The sequence below is a fragment of the Acomys russatus genome, chromosome 4 (genome assembly GCF_903995435.1).
Source record: "Acomys russatus chromosome 4, mAcoRus1.1, whole genome shotgun sequence".
NCBI lineage: Eukaryota > Metazoa > Chordata > Mammalia > Rodentia > Muridae > Acomys > Acomys russatus.
Genome location: NC_067140.1, coordinates 6493341 through 6516644, shown reverse-complemented (window position 1 = coordinate 6516644; position 23304 = coordinate 6493341). Strand labels below are relative to the sequence as shown.

The window sequence follows — 23304 nt, the reverse complement described above, 5'->3', positions numbered from 1 at the left end:
TGCACCCACCACAAGCAAGACTCTGTCTCTGCCTCCAAACTGCTTGCTCCTGGCTGGCCACTGTGAGCAAAGGAAGGGGGTGGCCAAAGGCCTGCGCGGTGCCTCTCAGATGGGCACCACGGTCTGTCGCCAGTTTGCTCTAGCCCCAGGGAAAGCAGCAGGCTCCAAGCTCTGAGCCCGGCGGAGGACAGAAGGGCAGGTGGGAGTCTAGCTTTGCCACAGTAGTGTGTGTTTGGACGTGGAGTGGTGGCTAAAACAATACAGATTGCAACTGACACTGGCAATCATGCAGGACCCTGACCAGCTTGTGTGATGAGCCTGCTGTGAAGGGTACCTTTGAATTCTCCCCATATCCGAAGAAGAAGCTGCTGATTTCCACATCAGACAGGAAAGCCCTGGGGCTCACTTTCAGTCGATGTGGTGAGTAGTGTTGTCACGCCTAGCTGGCTCACGTGAGCTGTGTGTTACTTGAAATAGAGGCACATGTGTGGGCAGGTTGGAGTGTTGGCTGAGGGCGAGCTGGGGTTATATACACACATGTGGGTACCGGTGGGCACGGATGCTCTTGGGGTCATTCCGTGCTCTATCATGGTGTGTTCGAGTGTGTGTGTTCACACATGTGAGCAGGCCTGCGCACTATAACGTCAGGCTCGTCATAGAAGGAGACACCTGTCTGAGAAGGAATGCTTAATAGGCCCCCTTCTTACCCCCTCTACTCAGACCTACAGGGATCCTCACTATGGAAAAGTCCCCTTAAAAGGAACAGCAACTGTGGTCTGTTCCCTCTGGAGAGTGGGGAGTCTCAGGATCTTGGGGTTGCCCCCAAGGTCATCAATCAGCCTTTTCTCTAAGGCCCCAGCCAGCAGAGGAGGACTTGAGAGGAAGAAATACAGACAGATATAGACACACACACACCACACACACACACACACACACACACACACACACGCGCGCGCGCGCGCGCGCGCCCCTTAGCCCAGCCCTCTCCCTGGTAGAGATCTCATCACCTTCCCAAGTGAACCCAACAGCCCGAGCTGAGCTCTTACCAGCTGAGTGTAACGCCACCGTCGGCCTTGCATTCTGTCACAGCCCAGAGCAGGGTATAGTCCTCGGCCCTTGGGGGAGGAAATTCTGTGAGACAAAGCCAGCAGTGAGGAGGTGCCTGGGCACACCCCACTGGATCCATGCCTACTCAGATGCCCTTTGCTCCCTCTCACCTGTGATTCCCAGGCCAAGTGGCCACTGGGTGGGTCTGTGAGCAACTCATGAGGCATTCAAGGCCTCATGGGCAATAAGCATCTACCACATGTTAGCCATACACAATAAATTCCCGCTGTGAATTCTGGCCCCCTCAGTGCCCTTTCAAGAAGTCCGGCCTGGGAATAGTGATTCTTTTGTAGGACCTAAGGTCCAGACGAGGGATCCACTTGCACCCTAGGCTTCAGTTTCCCAGGATGTAACATTTACAAAATATTGTAAGCCAGGAATAGTGGTCCACTCATGTAATACCAGAGGCAGGTGAATCTATGTGAGTTCAAGGCCAGCCTGGTCTTCAGGTTAGCCAGAGCTACACAATGAGACCCTGCCTCAAACAAAACAAAAACAAAGAAAGAAAAAAAGAAAAAGAAAAGAAAATATTGAGTATGTGTTTGGGGGCACAAAACCAACCAATACTCATGTATGGAGGCCAGAGGGAAACTATCAGAAGTCAGCTTTCTTCTCCTATCTTTATGTGAGTTGCAGGAATTGAACTCAGGTCATAAAGCTTGCACTGTAGGCACTTTTGCCCACTGAGCCACCTTACTGCCCCTCTATATAACATTTAACACGTCGGGCCAGAAATCTCAGAAGGCTTTCCAGGACAGACAGCCTGCAGTTTCTGTCCCTCTCAAAACCAACGAGTGCACAGTAACGAATGCGTGAAGGGGCATGCCGGACTAACAGAACTGACCTCTGGAAGCCGGACTTCTGCCTGAGGGTGTGTAGCTCAGCGCTTCCCTAGCAGGTGTGGTCCTGGATCCAATCTCCAGTATAAAGAGGGAAAAAGGAAAGGGGAGGGAAAAGGAGGAAGAAGGGACGGAAAAAGAAAAGAAAGGCAGGAGAGAGGGGGAACAAGAGAAAGAAGACAAGGAAATGAAGGAAGGAAAAGGAATGGATTGGAAGGGACAAGAAGAAAAAGAGCCCAGGCTATGTTCTTTCAATGGTAGAGGCAAGTCACACCGCCCTCCCCCCACCTCCTCCTCTAACCCAACATGCGCCCCTCCAGGGTAGCTTATTCTGGGTGTGCACAAGGCTCTGGGAAAAAGAGAAGAGGGAGAGAGGAAGGGAGGGAGTGATGGGGGTGGGGTGGGGAGGAGAAGGGGAGAGGGGGAGGGCAAGGGGGGAGGGCAAGGGGAGGGTAAGGGGAGGGTAAGGGGGGAGGGGGAGTTAACCCTTATGTGGTTGTGCAGCCTTGGGCAATGACTTGCACCCTCCTCATCTGAAAGCATCTCTTTCATAAGAAATGACGATCCTGCCTAGCTGAGGACCAGGATGCTAATCTCAGCTTCACCCTCTCTCTCCTGTGCTCAGTTCTGTGAGGTGACCCACAGCACCTACATTTGATGCAACCGAATGAACACCCATGTTTATTATACCTGCCTCTCAGAGATCTAGTGTCAATTCCTCACAAGTTGTCACTTGGCCTCCACTGCGGAGCCTCACTCAAACTCAAGGTGAGGAGCCATGGGGGAAGGGAAGGGTGGGAGCTGGGGAAGAAGGTGGCTTAAGATACTTGATACTCACCCCAACAATTTGTGATGGCCCTCCTGCTGCTCATCCACCGATGGTCCCTCTGATCCCCCAAAGAGAAGGCCACACCCAGAATGGCCTGTCTACTGGGCTGGCTGGATATGGTGACTTTGGTCCCAACTCTTGTCCTCTGTGTATGACTGGTGTCTCTGCCCAGCTCTGGCTCCAGCCCTCCTTCCTGCCTCTTATACCTGCCCCGAGGAGACAGCCCTGGCCCCGTGCCAGGCCAGTTCCAACTGGGAAGGCACCAATGATTATCCTACACCAGAAGCTCAAATGCCATAAACACATGACCAGGACCTTGCTGCCCCCCTCAGGTCCCTGGCTCTGTTGCCATCAGCTGAAAAAATGGCTCTAAGCCTCCAACATGTTTCTCACTGGCGCCTAAGTACCTCTTGTTTCCTGATGCCCATGCTGAGGTCAGTCCTCTCGCTGTGATAGGCAAATGACACAGGAAAGGGCTGTCTTGTGGTCCTTCAACAATCATCCCAGGTTGTAGGAACCCCAGATCTGACCTCTACCCCAGCCAGTTTCCCCTCCCAGGTGGGATAAGGGCTTCCCTCATTGGCCTGGGTACATTTGGCAAGGCCTCTCACAGGAAGTCCAATGTCTGGCACACAGTGGGTACCGATACTTACTTTCCTGTCTTTGACTTGCAGTAGGACTGTGAGGGCTGCTATACTTTTCTTTCTTTCTTTCTTTCTTTCTCTCTCTCTCTTTCTTTCTTTCCTTTTTTGGTTTTTTGAGACAGGGTTTCTCTGTGTAGCCTTGGCTGTCCTGGACTCACTTTGTAGACCAGGCTGGCCTCGAACTCACAGCGATCCACCTGCCTCTGCCTCCCAAGTGCTGGGACTAAAGGCGTGCGCCACCATACCCGGCCTGCTATATTTTTCAATCACAGGATTTAAGACTTGGAGAGGGCTTCAAAGTGAGGTGAGTTGCTCCACCAGGCCAGGAGATCCTGAGAAACATGCTGGGCAGATGAACTTACTAAGACATTGTGGCTCAGTCCATCTCCACACAGGTAGGAGACTGTCCTGATGGCCATCAGATGACTCAGGCCTCAAGGCCAGGTAACCTGAGGCAGCATCCCCTCCAGGAAGTGTGAGTGCCTGAGGACTTGTATTATAGGGAAAACAGGCAAGTGAAGGGCCCTGTTGATACCTCAAATATGGTTGTTGCAATGGTGTTTGAGCTGTAAACAGCTCAGGGTCACAGGCCTGGCCACTTCCTCCTCCCCTCACTCCACTTCTTTCTTTCTTTCTTTCTTTCTTTTTCTTTCTTTTTGAGACAGGGTTTCTCTGTGTAGCCTTGGCTGTCCTGGACTCACTTTGTAGACCAGGCTGGCCTTGCACTCACAGCGATCCACCTGCCTCTGCCTCCTGAGTGCTGGGATTAAAGGCCTGCGCCACCAAGCCCGACTTTCTTTCATTTTTTAAAAAAACATTTTTTTTTTTTTTGACACAGGGTTTTACTATGTATCCTGGCTGGCCTTGAAATCCCAGAGATTCTCCTGCCTCTGCCTCCCCCGTGCAGGTATGATTAAAGGCGTGCGGCACCACACCTGGCTCACCCATTGCCTCTTACAGGCTCCCTTCCCCTACATTCAACACCTGATTGTTGGGGGGTTGGTCTGATGTATTTTGATGCTAATTAATAAAAAGCCATCACACCTGGGCAAGACAAATGAGATGGGCATGGCTAAGGTGTCCCATGTCTCCCAGCCCTGCCCCCCCTCCCCCTTGGAGAATCTTGGGAGAAGCGAGACCAGAGGAGAGGTGAGAAGGAGGTCTCACCATCATGGGTTCGGTGGAGGAGAAGCCCATAGCTGGCGTGGATGGAGGATTTGGCCCAGATAAAGAACATTAGCAAGTATTTGGGATTGTGGATGGGAGGTAGCTTGATAGAAATTATTAGAAGCAGATGGCATGGGACGGGACAGGGGCCCCACACCTGCCCCAGTGTGGGAAGGAGTTTAGGGGATTGATATCTGCCCTGCCCCAGGTTAAGGCTATTTTAAAATATAACAAGTGTCTGTGTCTTGATTGATTGCTAGTGGGTTATATTGCCGTAATAATAATTATAGGCCTGATCATAAACATTATTAGGCCATACTGATAGTTAACAACAACATCTGATCACCAAGCACTCTGAGAGAGCAAGGAGGTTGGCTCTGTTTTTTTAACAATTAGACTTTATTATACAATCCAACAATCCTATACAAGAAGGAAAAAGGGTTAAAGGGAAACAAGAGCAAGCCTTCCGGTATCTGTTCCACGGGACGGATCCCCAGGTGTCTCTGGCCTGTACATGGGTCTGGCTTGTAATCTGGTCTCTCCCCAAATCCATGTGCGATCCTGCTCCAAAAGATGCAGCCTTTTCCTCTCTCCTCCGCCTGCGTCTCTCTCGGGCGTGCAGTGGCCGGTCTGGGTCAGCATCCCTGCCCCCATCGATGTTCGATCAGAAACACAATAGCCCGGCTGGCGTCCCCAGGTCCACTTCCTGAATTTCAGACCCAAGATGGCTCCATTCAGTCTATCTGTGGTGTTTCCAAGGGGTAAAGCCCACCGAGACTGCTTTCACCTGAGACAAACCTTACGATCCTTCCCCCAGTAACACCCTGGCCAGGTTACAGCCCCTTTAGAGATGCCACCGCTGGATTCCAAGTGCCAGGGGCCTAGCAGCTCCGCTCTGCCCCGCAGCTCTCTTCACCTTTCTCCTACCCCAGACCTTGCATGGCCCCTTTCAGAAGACAACCATCACCCCCAGGATGGACTTCTGTTGTGTTTGGTTCTGAGAACCGAGCCCAGGGCCTTGGCATGTCAAGCAAGCATCCTATAATTGAACTTTGCCCCCAGTCTTTGATTTTTTTTTTTTTTTTGAGAGTTTCTTTATGTAGTCAAGGTTGACCTAGAACTCACAGCGTAGCCTTGATCGGAGGTAAGGGAAGCTATTTCATCCGTATCAATGTTTTCGCCTGCTTGTCTGAACCTATCCCGCAAGCATGCCCGATGCGCCGAAGGTCAAAAGAAAGCAGCAAATCGCTTGGAACTGGAGTCACATATAGTTGTGAGTCACCAAGTGAGTACAGGGGACTGACCCTGGGTTCTCTGCATGAGCAACAAGGGCGTTTATTGGCTGAGCCATCTTTCCAGCCCCTGCCTCGAACTCTTGATCCTCCTGCCTTCACCTCCAGAAGGTTGGACTCATAGGTTTATGCCGCTGTGGCCAACGCCTTCAGAAAATTATCTAAGTGTACAATGGAGGAGAACCACCCACTTTGGGGATGATTTTCTTTCCTTTTAATTTATTTATTTATCATATATACACAGTGTTTTGCCTGTGTATACACCAGAAGAGGGCGCCAGATCTCATTACAGATGGGTGTGAGCCACCATGTGTTTGCTGGGAATCGAACTCAGGACCTTTGGAAAAGCAGGCAGTGCTCTTTAACCTCTGAGCCATCTCTCCAGCCCCTGGGGATGATTTTCAAGTATGAAAACAGAGGTTTGCAAAGAGTTTAGGAATATGTGGTGAGTGTTTCTTCTACTCGGCTAAGAGCAGAATCTAAACCTCAGTATGATTTCAGCAACACAAAAGAAAGTCGAAAAGAAGCCAGAGAAAATGGGCAGAAGGGAACACACCTGTGTTCGCTGGGCCGCCCGGCTAGCCTCTGAACTAAGGTGCATGGAGCCAAGCCGGCCTGACATACTCCCTCCCTCAGGCGCCTCTGGAACTCAGTTTCTAGTTTCTCAGGTCCCTTTGCGTCCAGACTTCATTCTCCTCAATCCTCTCCCTTCCCCAGCCTCAGCTGATGGCTTCTGCCAGGCCGTGGTCAGCTCGCCTTCCACTCCCTCACCTCTCCTCCATCCTCTGTGCCTTCCTCCATGAGGGGTGGTAAGGGAGGGACTCTGCCCTTTTCCAAAGCCAAGCTGGCTTGCTCTCTGCGCCTTGCCTCAAGTTCCTCTTCCTTGCTAATCCCATGGTCCCCTGTGAAAATGCCACTTCTCCTCTGCCTCCATCTGCACTCAGCCCACTTCCTATGGCTCTCCCCGGCAGCCCCCTCCGAACCTGCTCTACTCCTTGGCTCTAGTGGGGCTCTTGTCCTCCTCTTTTCACTATTTTCTCGAACCAGAAATGCTGAACTTTCTCGTTCTGGGTCAGTTATTCCTCTCCTCAGATACCCTCCTTGAGTAACTTTACTGAGTTTCAAAGTGAATCTCTTTTGTTTTGTATTGAGACAGGGTCTCATGGTAGCCCAGGCTGGCCTCTGACTCACTATGTAGCCCAGGATGACCTTGAACTTCTGGTCCTCTTGCCTCCACCCTCTGAGTTCTGAGATTACAGAGACGTGTACCACAGTGTCTGGTTTCATGTGGTGCTGGGTATGGAATCCAGAACCTCTCGAGTGCCAGGCTCTGCCAAGTAAGCTACATCTCCAGCCCTTGAGGTAAACATTTTCTGGATGCCGACCTACTCCAGACCTAGTCGCTGGCCTGGTGTCTCACGCCCGTGCCACCGCTTTTCTGGCTCTCTATTTGGACATCCCCACAGACGCCTCAAGCCGACTGTGTCCTCTGTGAACTGCCAGCCTCTAACCCTTTGACACTTGCAGGCCTGTCCTTCCTGCTGAAGCACATGATGCCGTCATTTGCTCTCTCTCTAAAGCAGGTGATGGGAGATGAAGTTGACATCATTTCTCATAGCCCTCACTTCCGGTCAAGAGTATCTGGCTCGTCCAAGCAGCATACACCCTTTCTTTCTATCTGGCTTCTAGAAGCATCGGAGCCCCCTTAGCTCCCAGAGCCATGTTCCACAGTCCCTAAGCTTCACCATCATCTGTTCCTGTCAGCCTGTCAGCATAGGGATCTGCCTCCGGACATAGGTAAGATGGCGTGACTGGCTCCTCACTTTCAGTTTCCAGTGTTTGTCACTGCATCAGGGATAATCCGATCCGCTGCTTAGGGCTGCCTGATCCCTGCTTTCCCACTCCTGTATCTCCCAGGGGGCTCCTGCTATACTAACCACCCCTCCCTGAGCATCTGTCACACTTTCTCTTCCTCCCCCTTAGCTCTTCAGTCTGCCCCAGATTCTCTTCCCAGGCCCTTTGCTAACTCGGCATACAGGCCACTTCCTCAGACAGATAACTCCATTCAAGTGGGTTTCCCTACCGTCCCCTAGCCAGTGGCTTATTTCTTTCATGATTTGTATGATGAAAACAACCTGCACTTTAGTTAGAAAAAGATACCTCCTCTTGGAAGCCTGCCAGGAGGTAGCTTCCACTTAGTTTCCATCCCGTTGGTCAGCTTAGCAGCTTGAACGGGAGAACCGAGGCTGTTTTTTCCGTTTAGGCCAGCATCCCCTTCATTTCTTACAACCTGCCACTAAAGCCATTATGGAACGCTTCCTCCTTGATCAGAGATGTTTTTATCCCCCGAGCACCCAGTACTTAAGCTCAACAGTTAGTACCAGGCCCTAGACTAGGTCAGCCTCTGGCCAGACAACCCCAACTAAGCCATTTTCAAGCTGTATGACTTTGGCCATGCACTCCAGTTACCCACTGCTGTGTAAAAAACAAAAAACCAAAAAAAAACAAAAAAAAAAAAAAATGGGGGTGGGGGTGCCCAACCCCTGGTGCCTTCAGAGATTTGCTTTGTAGTCTTGGGTAGGGTTGGTGTGTAAACTCACTTCTGCTCCACTCCTCACCGGGTGGCTCAAGGCTGCCGGTGAAGCACCCCATAGGCTCGGCCTCTCACGGGGCTGGTGGCCAGGGCGGGGATCAGAGCTGGAGCTGTTGGCTGGACTGCCTTCACATGGCCATCCCACAAGCAGTAGAGAGAGGACAGGAGCACGAGAGGCTTGGCTGATGCCACCTCACAGAGCTCTTCTGCCTACACTGAAGGGCAGGAAGCCGACCCTATGGCTGTGACAAAAGTAATCAGTTAGATGGAGAGCACCAAGTCCTGAAAGTTGTCTCTGACCTTCACACGTGCACTGTTTTACATGTGTGCACCTGTGCCTACATGCATGTGTGACAGACATTAATAATGATGATGATGAGGATGATGATGGAACAACTGGAATATATATCCATGTGCTTCTTTTTGGAAAATGCAACCAGACATGAGGAGCTCATGAACCCTCTGAGACAAGGTTTGACAGACTCTTGTACTCCCACCTGTTTGGAAAGCTGAAGATTACTTAAGCCTACGAATTCAAGGCCAGCCTGGGCAACATAGTAAAGCCCCCCATCTTGAGAGAGGCAGCGGTGTGTGTGTGTGTGTGTAGAATTCTGAGAGTCTTTGCCTGAAATATGGAGCCTGCTCTGTATGGAGCCTACCCAAAGGACACACAAAGTCACTGAGGATAGGCACATGCATACCCTCTCACACCTCAAAACCCACGTTCTATGTAGGAGGGAAAGCAGAAGCAGAGGACAGGGCAACACTTTTCAAGAACAACACAATTTCTGTGTAGCACTGTGACAAGCCTGCAAAAGCAGGGTCAGTCGAGCTAAAGGACCTGTCATGGGCACATTAGACCAGGCCAGGGCTGGACTCTGAGGCCTGGACATAGGTCTCTAGCCCAAGGTTCCCAAATCACTGCCCAGCACCCTCGCAGGCGCAACGGCGGGGCTGCTGGCACTTCGGCGTAGAGGGTGGGTGGGGAGGAGAAAAACAAGTAGACCCTGTACCAGCTGGCTGTGTGGTAGGTCAGGTTAGGAAATGACAGAGAGAAGAGAGAAAGGGGAACGCATGGAAAAGGAGGGGTAAAGGAAGAAAGGGACAGATCGAGAAAGGACAAAGGAGGAAAAAGAGGGGTGTGTGTGTGTGTGTGTGTGTGTGTGTGTGTGTGTGTGTGTGTGTGTGTGTAAGGGCTCCCCTCCCTGGATGGCAAGGGGTTGGGCAGCCTCTCTGAGGACGAGTGCCTTCCCAGGCCAGCCAAAGAACGGGGCTGTAGGAGAGGGCAGAGGTGAGGGAGGAGGTGTCAGGGACTCCAAGAAATCCACTTGTTTAACCGGGGAGTAGCACCTGAAAAAAGAAAACTACACCCACCAAGACTGAGGCCTTGGAGTCAATCTGTCGGGTGGAGACAGACAGTCTTCTGCACTTGCCCGCCTCCATCTGGCCCAGAACCTGCCCCCAAGCATTCAACGGTTTGGCATCCATAAGGCACCGCCTGACGACGCTAATCGCAAAGACCTTGAAATTGGGGTGGGGGGGATAGGACTATGCTTGGGTTCGTGGGCAGCCAGGCTGTGCAGAGTCCAGAATGCAGGCGGGGCGCCAGGGTCCCTATGAGAGCAGAGGAGTCCAGCACACTCTGGAGGAGTTGAGACACGGGTTTCATCCTGGTTCCTCTGCTGACCAGGAGCCGACCGCGTGTCTGGTCCTGGTTCAGTTTATCGTGCTATAGGATGGGGTCGTTTGTCATGCCCAGCTAAAGGGGGCGGAGTTCGCGCAGGCTCAGCACCCGCAAGGGGCGCGCGGCGCGGTGCTGGGTGTGCATGGATGCTGGCTCCGGCCCTTTGAGGTCCGCGGGGCCTCTGCCGGGGAATCCCCTTTCCTGCCATCCACGAGGCACCCACGGTGACGCCCAGCTCCCAGGCTCCTCGGCTGGGAGCGATCCCCCAGCTCACAGAGGAGCGGCCGGTGGTCGGGAGCAGCAGGAGCGAGCCGAGGCCGCGGCTGCTCGGGCCCGCCTGACCCTCGAGGGGGTCGCTGTTGCTTCGCGGATCTCTCCCTTGCTCCCCGCCCGCGTCCCTCCCCGCTGCTCCCGCCGCGTCCGCCTTTTGTTCGCCGAGCCGCGCGCCCCCGAGCCGAGGCGGCGGGGCGGGGAGCTGGCGGGGCTGCGTGGGGGGCGGGCCGCGCCGGGCGGAGCCGGGGCCCTGGCCTCAGCAGGACTAGGAGTCCGAGGCGGCGATCGCCGAGCAAACGGCAGCCGGGGTCCAGGCGCGCTCCGGGGGCGCGGCGAGGCGGAGGGGGCGGGCACCGGGCGGAGCCGGAGCCGGAGTCGCGGCGCCTGGAGAAGATCGGGCCGCGCGCTGCGAGCACCGAGTGCTGGAGAGGCCGCGCGGCGTGGAACAGGGCCCGAGCGCAGTCCCCGGACGCAGGAGGCCGGAGCTCAGTCGCGGCCTGAGCGGCGGGAGCGCATCCGAGACCCACCGCAGGGACACCCGGGCCGACCGCTCCCAGGCCATGCGCGCCGCTCGCTGAGACCCGAGGAGGCCGCGATGGAGGCGCCAACGGGAGAGTCGTCGGCGCGGGGCTATGTCCCCCCACCTGCGCCCGCGCCCGCCACGGAGAGGAAGAAGAGCCACCGCGCGCCATCGCCAGCCCGGCCCAAGGATGTGGCCGGCTGGTCTCTGGCCAAGGGCCGCCGTGGCACAGGCCCGGGCGCCGCTGCAGCTTGTGGCGCCGCGTCCTCGGCGAGGCCGGACAAGAAGGGGCGTGCGGTGGCCCCAGGCGCCCGGAGTGCGGGGCCGCGGGTGGCCGCGGTGCGCACTGGGGTCCGCGCCAAGGGACGTCCTCGCCCGGGCCCCGGGCCGCGCCCGCCGCCGCCGCCACCCAGCCTCACGGACAGCAGCTCTGAGGTGTCGGACTGCGCGTCGGAGGAGGCGCGCCTGCTGGGCCTGGAGCTGGCCCTGAGCAGCGACGCCGAGTCTGCGGCAGGCGGCCCGGCTGGAACCCGCACCGGGCAGCCGCCCCAGCCCGCGCCGTCCGGGCAGCAGCCTCCACGGCCGCCTGCCTCCCCGGATGAGCCGTCGGTGGCCGCATCGTCGGTGGGCAGCAGCCGCCTGCCACTCAGCGCTTCGCTCGCCTTCTCCGACCTCACCGAGGAGATGTTGGACTGTGGACCTAGCGGCTTGGTGCGGGAGCTGGAGGAGCTGCGCTCCGAGAACGACTATCTTAAGGTGGGGACCTAGGGGCGAAGGGGTGTTGCAGGGCCAGGGGAGGACATGCCCAGGGCCCGGGGCTAGAAGCGGCCACTTTAATGCTGAAGGAACAGGGAGAGAGTGCCCCACCTTCTCTTCCCACTCTTCTCCTAAAGTGGATCTTGGATAAGCTATCGCCTAAAGGACCCAGATGTGCAAACTGCCTCTCCCCCTTGCCCCCCAGTAAAAACTGTTTTACAGAATGCTCAGATGGGTGTTTGCGGTGGGGGATAGTCAGCCAGGGCCGACCTCTGCTTTAAGCTGCCCAGGGCCCCGCCTCCAGGCCAGTAGGCCTTCATCGGTTTTCTGTCCTCGGGCCAACATTGATGTGTCTGGCTGCCAGGGAAACCGTGGTTATCCTCTGGCAAGCAGAGTTAGACAGAACACCATCCTAAGTCCTTACCCAGGGCTTCCCCGGCAGGCCTGTCCTTGCCTGCCTTTTGGGGCGGGTCCAGTTTGAAAGCATGACATCTGGGAACATCCCCTTGGCTTGAGTCCACTTCCGCCCAGTCTAACGGTCCCACAGCCTGGGAGGATGATGTCGTGGGAGAACTGGTTCAGAGGCCACTTCCTCAATCCCAGGATATTGTCTTCTGAGAGTGGCTTGGGCAGACCCTGCCCATGCTCCCTGTGGGAAGAGGGAAAGTACCCTCCTGGATTGGAGTGTTCCCTCTGTGTGTGTGTGTGTGGGCTTGGAGAGCTGGCTGGGAGAAACACCCTTCTGTGCCTGGGCCTCTAGGTGCAGCCCATGCACTGGCTGCCTGGTCCATGACAATGGTGGCAGCTGGTGGCAGCTATAGGGACAGCCCTGCCCTGGCTTCTTGACCTTGGCTGGGAAGCTGAAGTCTTCATGGGCTGTACTGCCACTGCTGGGAGAGGCTGCAGCGTTGCCTGCACTTGACAGTTGATGGCCTGGCACAGCACCCAGAGTGGCCTGGCCCGGAGCCATGGTGCTCACACACTCTAATGACACGTCTGCCCTGCAGTCTTAACTGCCTCTTGGTTCTACTGTTGAGGGGGTTTCTTCTTCCTTAAGTGTGTTGGGGTGCTGCTCTTGCCTTTGTGTCCTCTATCCAGCCTGTTCTCCATAAACTCCTGGACACTAGAGCACACAGGTCCGTGTGACAAAGGATCTTCTCCCACCTGTTCACAGCCTGAACCTTCCCCGGGCCAGGCTTCCAGGCTTCCAGGCTTCCAGGCTTTATTTTTCTGTTAAATGGGAATATAAGTCGTTAGAAAGGCTTCACTCCCCGTAGTCATTCCAGGCTTCTGTGGGCATGTGGAGTCTTCTGAAGTCAGCGGTAAGAAGGGTGGTGGGTGGGAGGATGGAGACAGCCTCCTGGATGCTCCTACCTGAGCTACTCCAGACCTGAGCTACTCACTCCAGACCTGGACCTCAGCACCTCTCTCCAGCAAATGAGGACAGCTCAGAGCTCTTGCTTTGGTTTCTTCCTGCCCCCATCTCGGGCCTCTTCCTGTGCTCCCAGAAAGTGGTCAGACAACCCTGATCGCCATTGGAAACCTCCATAGGTTTGTAGGTGGAAAAATGGCCCCAGGAGGCTGAGGGCTGAGCCCAGGTTCTCCTAGAGACCAGGACCCCCCCGCCCTGCCCCCGAGGACATTGCAATTCTGGCGCCAGGCTGAGCCTGTTTCTACCATCCACTCAGTAGTTGAGTTGTCCTAGCTTCGGGCCTCTATTGGATTGGCAGCTTCCTGGCTGTGTGGTCTTGGACACATTGCTCACCATGTTTGGACCTAAGGTTTCTCATCTTAAGACAAACAGTTTACACACAGATCGTCTTTAGAGATCACATGCGCACATAGCTAGAGCACTTGGCACTGTAGGAAACTGTAAATGGGGGAGCTGAGATCACTTGCTGCTCTTGGGATGGAGAACAGGTCTCCTTCAGCATCTGTCACGTTCTTGATTCTGAGGGAGCCGGCTGAGATCTTCCTCCTGATCTTGAACCTGTTCATTCGTTTATTCATCCACTCACTCACTCACTGTTTGCTTAAAGCAAATTTTGAGGTATAACTGAACCAGGGAGAGCCTAGGAGAGACCAGAATGAAGCAGTAGTCACAACAAACCACAATGTGGCTGGCGATAAGGGTGAGACGGCTGATTGTGCCAGGAGCACATAGAGGTGGGGCCGAGGACTCTGGGGAGGCCAGGAGATGAGAGACGATGGGGCCAGCAGATTAAGGAGCTGTAGTTAGAACCTTCTAGGCTGAGGAAAGTTGGGAAAGTGTTGGGTGAGGAAGGGAGCCATGTTGACTCTTGCCGCGCATTGGGGCAGTACCCACACTGCTCTGCAGGTCTCTTTCCCATAGTGCTTGACCTCACAGAGATGGGGGGGGGGGGAATCCCTGAGAGTGCACACCTACTGTGCGGCTTCCTGCTGTAGGTGTTAATACTGTGGCCAGAACAGGAAGGGGACCTGCTCCAGGCACCCCAGGGTGGGGAGTAAGGGAGAATCATTCTCCCGTGTGTTTCCTGCCTCTCTAGGCCACTTTGCATCTGAGGTACAGAAACTGGGTAAGAAGGAAGATGACTCTAACCCTCCCCACCCCCACCCTACCCCCATGTCCACTGCAGACTGCCACATGAGTTGAAGGGAATGCCCTGGGTTCCGGGTGGCTCTGTTGCGCTTTACCTCTTAGCTTGTGTGTGCTGCTGGAGGGGGTGGGGTGGGGGAAACTGTCAACCCTTGTCTTGAAAAGCCCTGCTCTGGGGCCTAAGTTAGGGAGGTCCCAGAGGGCCAAGCCTCTTCAGGCAAGGTGGTGAGCTTGGTGTCACTTGGAACTATTCAGAGAGAGCCCTGGATACAGGCCTAGGATTTGTGGGTAGCGTTGTGCATAGGGTCCTGAGTGCTGGTTGTGATCTCTGGAGAGCAACCTGGCGGGAGGGGGGGGGTCTTCGTGATGGCTATAGTACAGCTGTCTGATGACCTGGGGTCCCTTCTAATCAAGGTGTCTGAAGGTTAACCACTGGGTGTTTCAGGACTCAGAAATACGACTTTAGCTGTAGAGCAACCAGGCTGTGTTTGCCTTTGACCGAGTGGTCTAAGTCCCCTGTGACCACCAGCCGTTGCCCATGAGCCATGTGACATCTCAGAGTACTAGAGCTCAAAGATCTGGCTTTCAGCCCTGATTCTACCATTTGCTGTGTGGTCAATGGGCAAGTGACTGGCCTCTCTGAGCTGTTTTTGTTTTCGATTAGTTTTTTTTCAATCCGTATAACAGAGGTGATGGGGTGTGCCTGGACAGTTCCCAAGGATTGCGCTCAGCAGTCAGGGAGATGTAAATAGCCAAGAAAGCATATTGTAAGTGAAGTCCTTGTGTCTCGCGAGGAACTGTTTTGCCTCTGAGCCAGTGAGCAGACAGGATGTCTGTGTGCTCATCCTTGGAGGAACTGGGAGGGGCCAGGAGGGTGAGTGTCCTCAGCCCTCGAGGAGGATTAATAAATTGGAGGCGGCTTCAGGATGGGACAGAAAGGCACCATCACACTCCCGACACACAGGTAGGCAGTGGGGAGTCAAGGCACCCTACCTAGGGGTTCCAGCTGTGAGTCATAGATGCCACTCATGAGGGCCCGGAGAAAGCCCCTCGTTGACTGGCGGTTGCCACTGTATAGACGGGCAAGTGGAGGCTCCAGGATTCTGTCATACGCCCACCCTCAAACCCTGCTGTTCTATCTTGGTCCTGTTCCTTCTGCCACGTGGCCAGCGAGATTGAGCTTTTGGTTGCTACTGACATGCCTGGTCTTGGGCAGAAGTTGGTGAGAGGAATCCTACGGGCCAGTGCCACACTAAGATCTGTAGGCAGCAAATGGTGAGTAAGCTCAGTTGGGAGAGAGTCTTTACCCAGCATGCATGGAGCCCTGGGTTCCATCCCTCGACCGGCATAAGCCAGGCACCCTGCCATATGCCTGTAATTCTGGCATTCAGGAGGCAGCGGCCGAAGGACCAGAAGTTGAAGCCTAATCCGTGGCAACATAGTGAGTTCAAGGACCGCTTAGGCTAAGACTGTGTCTCAAAATAAAAAACATAGAAGACTGATACCCAAGCCTGTAGGTGGGGGCTTGCCTCTAGGGGGATCACTCCTGTAAAATGGGGGTTGGGCGTGTCATGGACCTCTTTATTGTGAGGGTGCTTGTCCATTGCTTAGTAAATGTGCTAACCTGGTCATTCTAACTTCCCTTTCTTCCCTCCTCCCTCTGATGGGTGTCTCAGGGCTCAGACTGTTCTTCAAAGCTCCTAGGAGGTACAGGAGGAGGGACCCAGCCTGTCACCATGTCAGCAAAGTCCCCTGGTCCCTGCCCTGAGTTGCAGCTTCTGGCTGGCTTACAGGGTTTGGGGGCTGTGGGAGCAGTTCCAGTGGGAGAAAAATTGAGATGGAAAATGTGAGTGGCAGCTGCTGTGGCCCGAGGAGACCGCAAAGCTCAGTGCTCTTTGAGAGGGGCTGGGCCTGTGTCCCCAGACACAACCTTGTACACATAAACGTGTGTATACTTATTCAGAGCTCAAGCCCAGAGAGCCGCAGCTACTCATGCCTGGCTGGTGTATAAGTTCAGTGACTCACTCAGGCTCTATGCTTCCAAAAGCCAGCCTCCAGGCAGGTTTGCTCGGATCCCCATGGAAAGTGGTATACAGAGCTGTGTCAACAGACCTTTCCTGCCACACACTACCACACACAGCACATACCAGCAGGAGACGCCAGGCTGGGAAGCACACCTTCCTACACACAACCTGGAGACACGCTCAGACATAGGAAGGCCACATACATGTGAAGGTGTGCACACAAACAGACGTTTACCATCCTTGCCAGGTGTCACACTTTGCTTACCTAGGCACCTGGGCAGCCTCTTCCTCAGAGAGCTACCATCCCTTTGCTCATGTGCCTGAGGCTCAACAGCTTTCAGATGGATACCCACGAAGAGGTTCACACAGATAGGATGGATCCAACCTTCATACCCATGGTCTACACAAGGGTAGATTATGCAAATGTCAGACATAGCATTTGCCTAACTAGGGCACCTAGGACACGCCACACATCCACTTACACTGACTGTGACATTTCACCTACACACATAAGCACAGGAAGTCTTGGTTTGGTCAATGTCCCCTGGAGCTACTATGTGTGGCCATACTGTTTCCAGCTGTTCTGGAAGCTTCCTCTTAGCATGCTGCTGGGAGTGTGAGTGGAGTCAGGACTGGGTTTGTAACCACCTGGATCTAGGATGCCAGGGGCCTGACTGAGGAGGGCAGCAGGTGGGGTCTGGAGAAACTGCATCAGCGTTCCCCAGGCTCCTGAGCCAGGCCCTGTGGGACTAAGGGGAAAAAATGCTGGTCAAGCCTGCCACAGAAGGTACACCGCCTCAGGGTAACTCTTCTAATCTCTTTGGAATTTCCTGTTCACCCTGTCCCCCCATCTGCTGCAGCTACAGAGGCCACAGAAGGTGCCCATGTCTAGCCTGGAACACACAGAAGTGAGATGAGGCATAGGTACCCAAGTGCATCTAGGTGGGCTTCCTGGAGGAGGAGGCGTCCCAGCTGGGGGGTTTGCCTAAGTGGCTGTCTTGGTGCTTAGTGTCTGGAACAGGGCCTGCTGCATTAAGTAGATGTATGTGCCTGATTGCTGGGCTGTGCTTCCGCACTGGAAATGGATGGTAGGTTTATGAAGGAGGGCTGGAGCCAGGTGTGGCCATACTCACCTATAGTCCCAACACTCAGGAGGCTGGGGCAGGCATTCAGGGCTAGCCTGTACTACAGAGTGAGGCCCTGTCAGGATGAGACAGAGCAAGAGGGGGAGGAAAGGAGAATAGAGTTGAGTCGGGTGTGTTAGTTGTGGAGGGGGCGGGGTTGGGGCACTAGGTGCCCGAGCGGTAGACCCCTGACTGGGAAGTGGCCTTGTTGGGTTGTAGCAGGGCAGGGGCCCTGTGGCCCTAGCACCAGGCACACAGACCTGCCCCTGTCTCAGGGTGTCAATGAGGGAGGAGGCAAGAAAGACTATGAGGTCTCACAGGCACGGTCCATCTTTAGAACCAGGTCTGAGGCCACCCCTCACCTTGTCTCTTCCTTCTGTGGGTGCCGCCTCCCGGAGCCTCCGACTTTCAGTCTGTACAGTGGGACTTCAATCCCTTTCTTGCAGATCCTTGGGAAGATAAGAGTTCAGGCACATGGCAGCCCATCACCATCCCGTGTACAGAAGATGGGATGGACCCCAGGCTCTGGGTAGCCTCTGTGGCAGATGGACACCCCAGAAGAGGGCTTGGCTAAATTCGAGGCAGAGGCCTGGCCTGCTGCCAGAGTCCTGACTGGCCAACCCCACTCTTCCAACAGATGACATCATTTGCAGTCGGTACACACCCCTCTGGTGCAGGAAGGCGGGCTCCTTGGGATCAGCACTGTGGCTGCCTTTGCTGGCTGCCCCAAGATGGCACGGGAGTCCGAGGAGGTAGAAGCTGTTGTCTGTCCCTTGTCTCCAGCAAGTGTACTGGCAGCAGGGGATCTGGGACGAACAGGTCTGGGCTGCAACCCTGGGCCTGCACTTTCCTCTCTGTGCTCTCCCTTCCTGGGGCCTCAGCTCTATAACAAGTCCTGCACCATTGCCATGAAGACAGGAGCCCCTCCCTGAGCAGTTTATCACTCAGCCTGGTTGTCAGTTTTACCCTTCAGCCATCGCAGGCTCTGGTCTGACCCCTGAAGAGCCTTGGGTCCTGGGTTGCAGGTTACCCCTCTCTCTGGCTGTGCCTATCTGTCTGGGAGGTGTGTGGAGCCAGTTGCATTGTGGGTACCTAAAGACACATTTCGCCTTGCAGCTCGCTTATCCTAAGTCACTCTTCCCCCGATGGCCAAAACCTGTGCCTCACTTGCAACCTCGTGATGCTTGCTTACTGGTGGAGGACCACTCCTTGCCCCCACCCACCCTCATTCCTTGATAGTGGTAGAGTCTTCTGTCTGGGCCACAGATGAAAATAAAGATGGCTTGGGGGGAAAGTGTATGATTCCTCAACTGCCTGAGCCTGCTGGACTCTGGACTGTTTAATAGCACCAGACTGTGCCTGGTTACTCCTCCGTGGGCCTGCCTTTCAATCACAACCCCACAGCCTTTCCACGCAGACTCCCCCATGCCGTCACTGCCGTTGCATCACCCGGTCCATTTCCCCCACCCCTTTCCGTGAGTTCATTTGGAGCAGCGCCTGGGGACTGTTCCAGGCTAGGTTTCCTGTGCTGGGTAGCCGGGAGCGTTGTGGGGACTTCTTGGTGAGGCATTCATCCCACAGTGACTGGATTGGTAACCAGTAATTTCTGGCTTCACAGCAGCCACTTCTGGTGTCCTGCATGGCAGCATGGACCTTCCAGAGTGTTCAGCCCCGTTCTTTCTACCCGGGCCTAAACTGCAGCCCAGGAAGGCTGAGGAGCTTGCTGGCCACATTGCCTGTAAGTGGCAAGAGGGGCCGAGGCTTGTGTGGCTCTCCTTTGATGCTTAAATCTTCAACTCCCTGCTCTCTTCTGTTACAAACTTGGCTGAAGCCCAGAGGCTGGGGGCTGTTGTCAACAAATCCTGATCCAAAGTTGCTTTCCTTCCTGTGCACTCGGACAGGACAGGAGAGACAGTGTGTCATGCGCCCTGACTGGGCCCCAGCTCACAGGGCCTCGAGGCATTGCTCCAGGCTTTGAATAGTGCAGCGGCAAGACAGATATGACCTTGGTGGGCAGTAGGCAGTCTGTGGGTATCTTCCTAGCTTACACACACACACACACACACACACACACACACACACACACACACACACACACACACACACACACGGGAGCTCTTCCTGATGGAACATACCTCCTGTGCCAGGCCTGGAGACCACCTCACCAGCTGTGGAGACTTCTCTCTTCCTTAACCTCCCTCCATTCACTTCCTTGTGAGGTGGGAAGGTAAGAATAAAATCTGTCACAAAGGGTCACCACTGAGAAAGAGATAAAGGTTTCTGGTGTCCACCTGGTGTCTGGCACATGCCAAACCCTTGGAAATGCTAGCTGTTGTTAACTTTTGTTGTCCCATTACAGAGACTGTCCAGTTTCTAAGCCTTAAAATGAGCCTAAGCCGACCCCTCTGATTTCAGGCTTCTTGCCTTCTGGGGGTGTAGGGAGAGACTGTATTGTTGGCATGAGCCTGGCTTGCTCCATCTGTCTGCTCTCTATGGTGTTGGAGAGAGAGGCAGGTCCCAGAGAAGTGGGACCACGCAGATCTCCAGGATCACACATCCTCAGTGCCAACAGAACAGGGCCATTGAGATCTTGTGACCCACTGATACCTGGCTGGGTGTGACCTCCTTCTAGGAACCTTGGCCCTGACTCCCCCAAACCTTTGCTTGAAGAGGCTAAGCTGAGTTGAGCTCCCTCTCTAGCTCACTGCCCGCTCTGTGAACGGTGGAGCCTCTGGGTTCCCTTCCTTGGCAGTGGCCACCGCCCTCCCCGCCGGAGTGTTTGCATTCGGGCTGAGAGGGAAGTGGAGCTTTCTGCAGTCCTCTTCCTAGGGTTCAAGTGCAATGATCTCATCTGGAGCCTTGTCAGAGTCCTGGGGAGAAGGAGGAGGGACAACAGATGGCTTTTCTGGCCTTTTGGGTGGGGTTGGCCTACTGTCCCTGTGGCCACTGCTGGTCAGCTCTTTTTGAGCTGGGGTAGGCCAGGGAGGGTGACAAGTTGCCTAGAGCCAGGGTGGCAGATGGATAGGCATCCTGGGCCTTGGCCCAGGGGAGGATGATGGTAGCCAAATGGTTTGGGAGGAGATGGGCAAGGCAGAGCCCCTGGTGCTTTGTAGAGCAGGTTAATGTGGGTGAAGTTTCTGTCCCATGTATAGGCTCAATTTCCCTGTCCATTCCTGAGTCTGCTTGCTCATTGGCCGGTTGGGCCCTTGAGACCTGGGAAGGAAGTGATACATCTGGGTAAGATTTGGAATCTGTCATGGCTGTGGCCTGGTGACACTGCTGGGAATTGAAACCTCCCTGTACATTAGCCTCAGAGTCTAAAGACAATTTGCTGCAGCTGCGTAGTGAGATGGTGGTCTTCCCGTTAGCCTGTTCACTCAGAGGCATTCCTTGGGCCCATCTATGTGTGCTAAAGCAAGCCCTGTCATGTGTGTCTCTCTAGTGACAGAAATGGGTCTTCCACAGTCAGGCAGACAAATGAGTAAAATGAATGTCACAAATAGGCCTGCGACAGGCAGCATGAAGGAAAGAGAAGGCTGCGAGGCTTTGCAGGAGGTGCCACAGGCTGAGAGCTGTGACAGGACAGGTGATGTCTGCTGCTGGGGGACATTCAGGTGGCTGGAGTGCGGCCCATGTGAGGGGTAGCAGAGGAGCGTGGAGGTGAGAAGTGAGTGGGGTCAGGCCTGATGGAGCCTGTGCTCCGCTCTCCTGGGATAGCTTTGTTCTGAGTCTGATGAAAGAGAGCTTGTTTTGCTTTGTTTTGTTTTTTGTATTTTGTCAGTTTAAAATTAAGTTTTGACAAAATTATGCAGTCTCTATAATTATTACCTCCTGTCAAGATATAGACTAAGGCCTATAAACTAGGTACGTTAAAATTTTTATTTCTTCTTAAAAACTATCTACCTGCCTGTCTACCTACCTTTCTGTCTGTTAGTGTGTGGGTGCGGGCATGCGTGTGGAGGTCAGTCAAGCTTAGTGATAAGGATCTTTATTCACTGGACCATCTCATAGGCTCCACATTAAAAAAAAAAATCACTTTACTGTGTATGGATTGAACCTAAAGACTAGGAGTAAAGCTCAGAGTCAGAGTCTGGATTTAACATGTGGGAGACATTGGAGTTTAATCCTCAGCAACCAAAAAGGGGGGGAACAAATATATATATATATAAATAAAAGAATTTACTGTTCACGCAAATGTCCTCTATAGTCAAAGCCCTCCCACTCCCATTGGTCTGTCCTCTGTCCTATCACCTTGCCCGTACAGAATTTTACATATATGGCAAACCACGGCCTCTACTGTGGCCAGCTTCCCTCATGGAGCCTGAGCACCGGCTCCTACAAGCTTCCAGAACCCTCTCCCTCTGCTGTTGTTGGTGTTCTCTTATGTGGAGCGGTTGTAGGGGTCACAGCTTAGCTGTTTGCCAGTCAGGAGACATGTAGGCTGCCCTCAGGTTTTAATAAGTATTGGAGGGTTTAAAATGGGGAACATTTAAGCAGTTTTAATCACATTTCAAGCATTAAAAAAAAAAAAAAAAAAACCACCATCCTTTCTGGGTGTAATCCTAGCACTTGGGAGGCAAAGGCAGGCGGATCTCTGTGAGTTCCAGGCCAGCTTGCTCTATAAAGTGAGTCCAGGACAGTGAAAGCTACACAGAGAAACCCTGTCTCAAAACAAAAAGCAAAAATAAATCATTCTTTAGGGGCTGGGGTACATACAGAACAAGTGCTAACGTGTGCAAGGGTCTGAGTTCACTGGAAAAACGAGGGAAGGAAGAAAGGAAGGAAGGTAGGAAGGCAGGAAGGCAAGCCACTGCATGCCTTGTACTAAACTGAGAGCAGCTTACTGGGGATGAAGGGTGACCATGACAAGCATTAAATCTGATCATTTCAACCTAGGTCTGGTCACCAGGCCTACTGTAGGCACCCACTAATTATTCAAACAAAGGGATGTGCCAGAGGTAGTCGGTGTTTTGAGGACGGAGCAGGAGGCCCGGGTGTGCAGAGTCCACAGGTTCTCACTGGGCGAGGCTGTCAGCTCTCAGCTTCTAACCCCACCTTGGCTTAGCTGGGATCTCAAATGCGGTCCCCAGGTTTCCATCCAGGCCGTGGGATCTGTTCTTGGGTGGGAGAGAGTGGAGGATCACCACCTATTAGCCTCTTGTCTTCAGGAACCTCATGTCCCCTTCACTCCTTCTCTGTCTCTTAAGGGTGGGGTGGGGCTGTCTCTGGGATCAGGCTACCCACTGCCACCTGCTGCGTGCCTACGAGTGGCTGTGTGTCTACAAACAGGCCAAATCCATCATGCACATAGCTTGCACTCCGGTACAAGGAAGGAAACTGGCAAACTCATTCCACGCCTGGTTCTCATCGCACAGTCAGCCATCTGACACGTACGTGGGTGTCACAGACTCTTTCCCTGAACTTGGAGTCAGGGTTCCAGGGATCTGTCTCTCTCCATGCCTGGCTTTCACAGGTGCTGGGGATTTGAACTCACGTCCTTGTGCTTGTACAGCAGACGCTTTGTCCATGGAGCCGACTCCCTGGCGCTGTTTCTCCCTCCCAGGCTTTGTAGAGATCAGAGGCTCTGGCACTGTAGTCTATGCATGGACCCCATTAAGCCTCTGCTGGGACTCTTAGCATAATGTCTTTCAGTGTAAGCACCAAATACAAGGAAGCCAGCTAGATCGAAACTGTTGTTAAAGTATGGTCCAACTGTGATAGAGCCACGTGCTGCTTTGATAACAGTTCTAAGTTCAAGGTACTGATGAGCAGAAACAGCATTTTGTTATTTTTGCAACAATCTTTTTTTTTTTTTTTTTTCCGAGATAGGGTTTCTCTGTGTAGCCTTGGCTATCCTGGACTTACTTTGTAGAC

The 23304-nt window shown here is 54.0% G+C and overlaps 1 protein-coding gene across 1 annotated transcript in view; it reads left to right on the top strand.

The window, feature by feature from the left end:
- Positions 1–10769: 10769 nt before the first annotated feature.
- Soga1 (suppressor of glucose, autophagy associated 1) overlaps positions 10770–23304 on the top strand; it is a 67907-nt gene continuing 55372 nt past the window's right edge. The window contains exon 1 of the mRNA XM_051143661.1: positions 10770–11704. Within this exon, the coding sequence (XP_050999618.1) occupies positions 11024–11704 (681 nt within the window). The 5' untranslated portion in view covers positions 10770–11023. The remainder of the gene's footprint in view (positions 11705–23304) is intronic.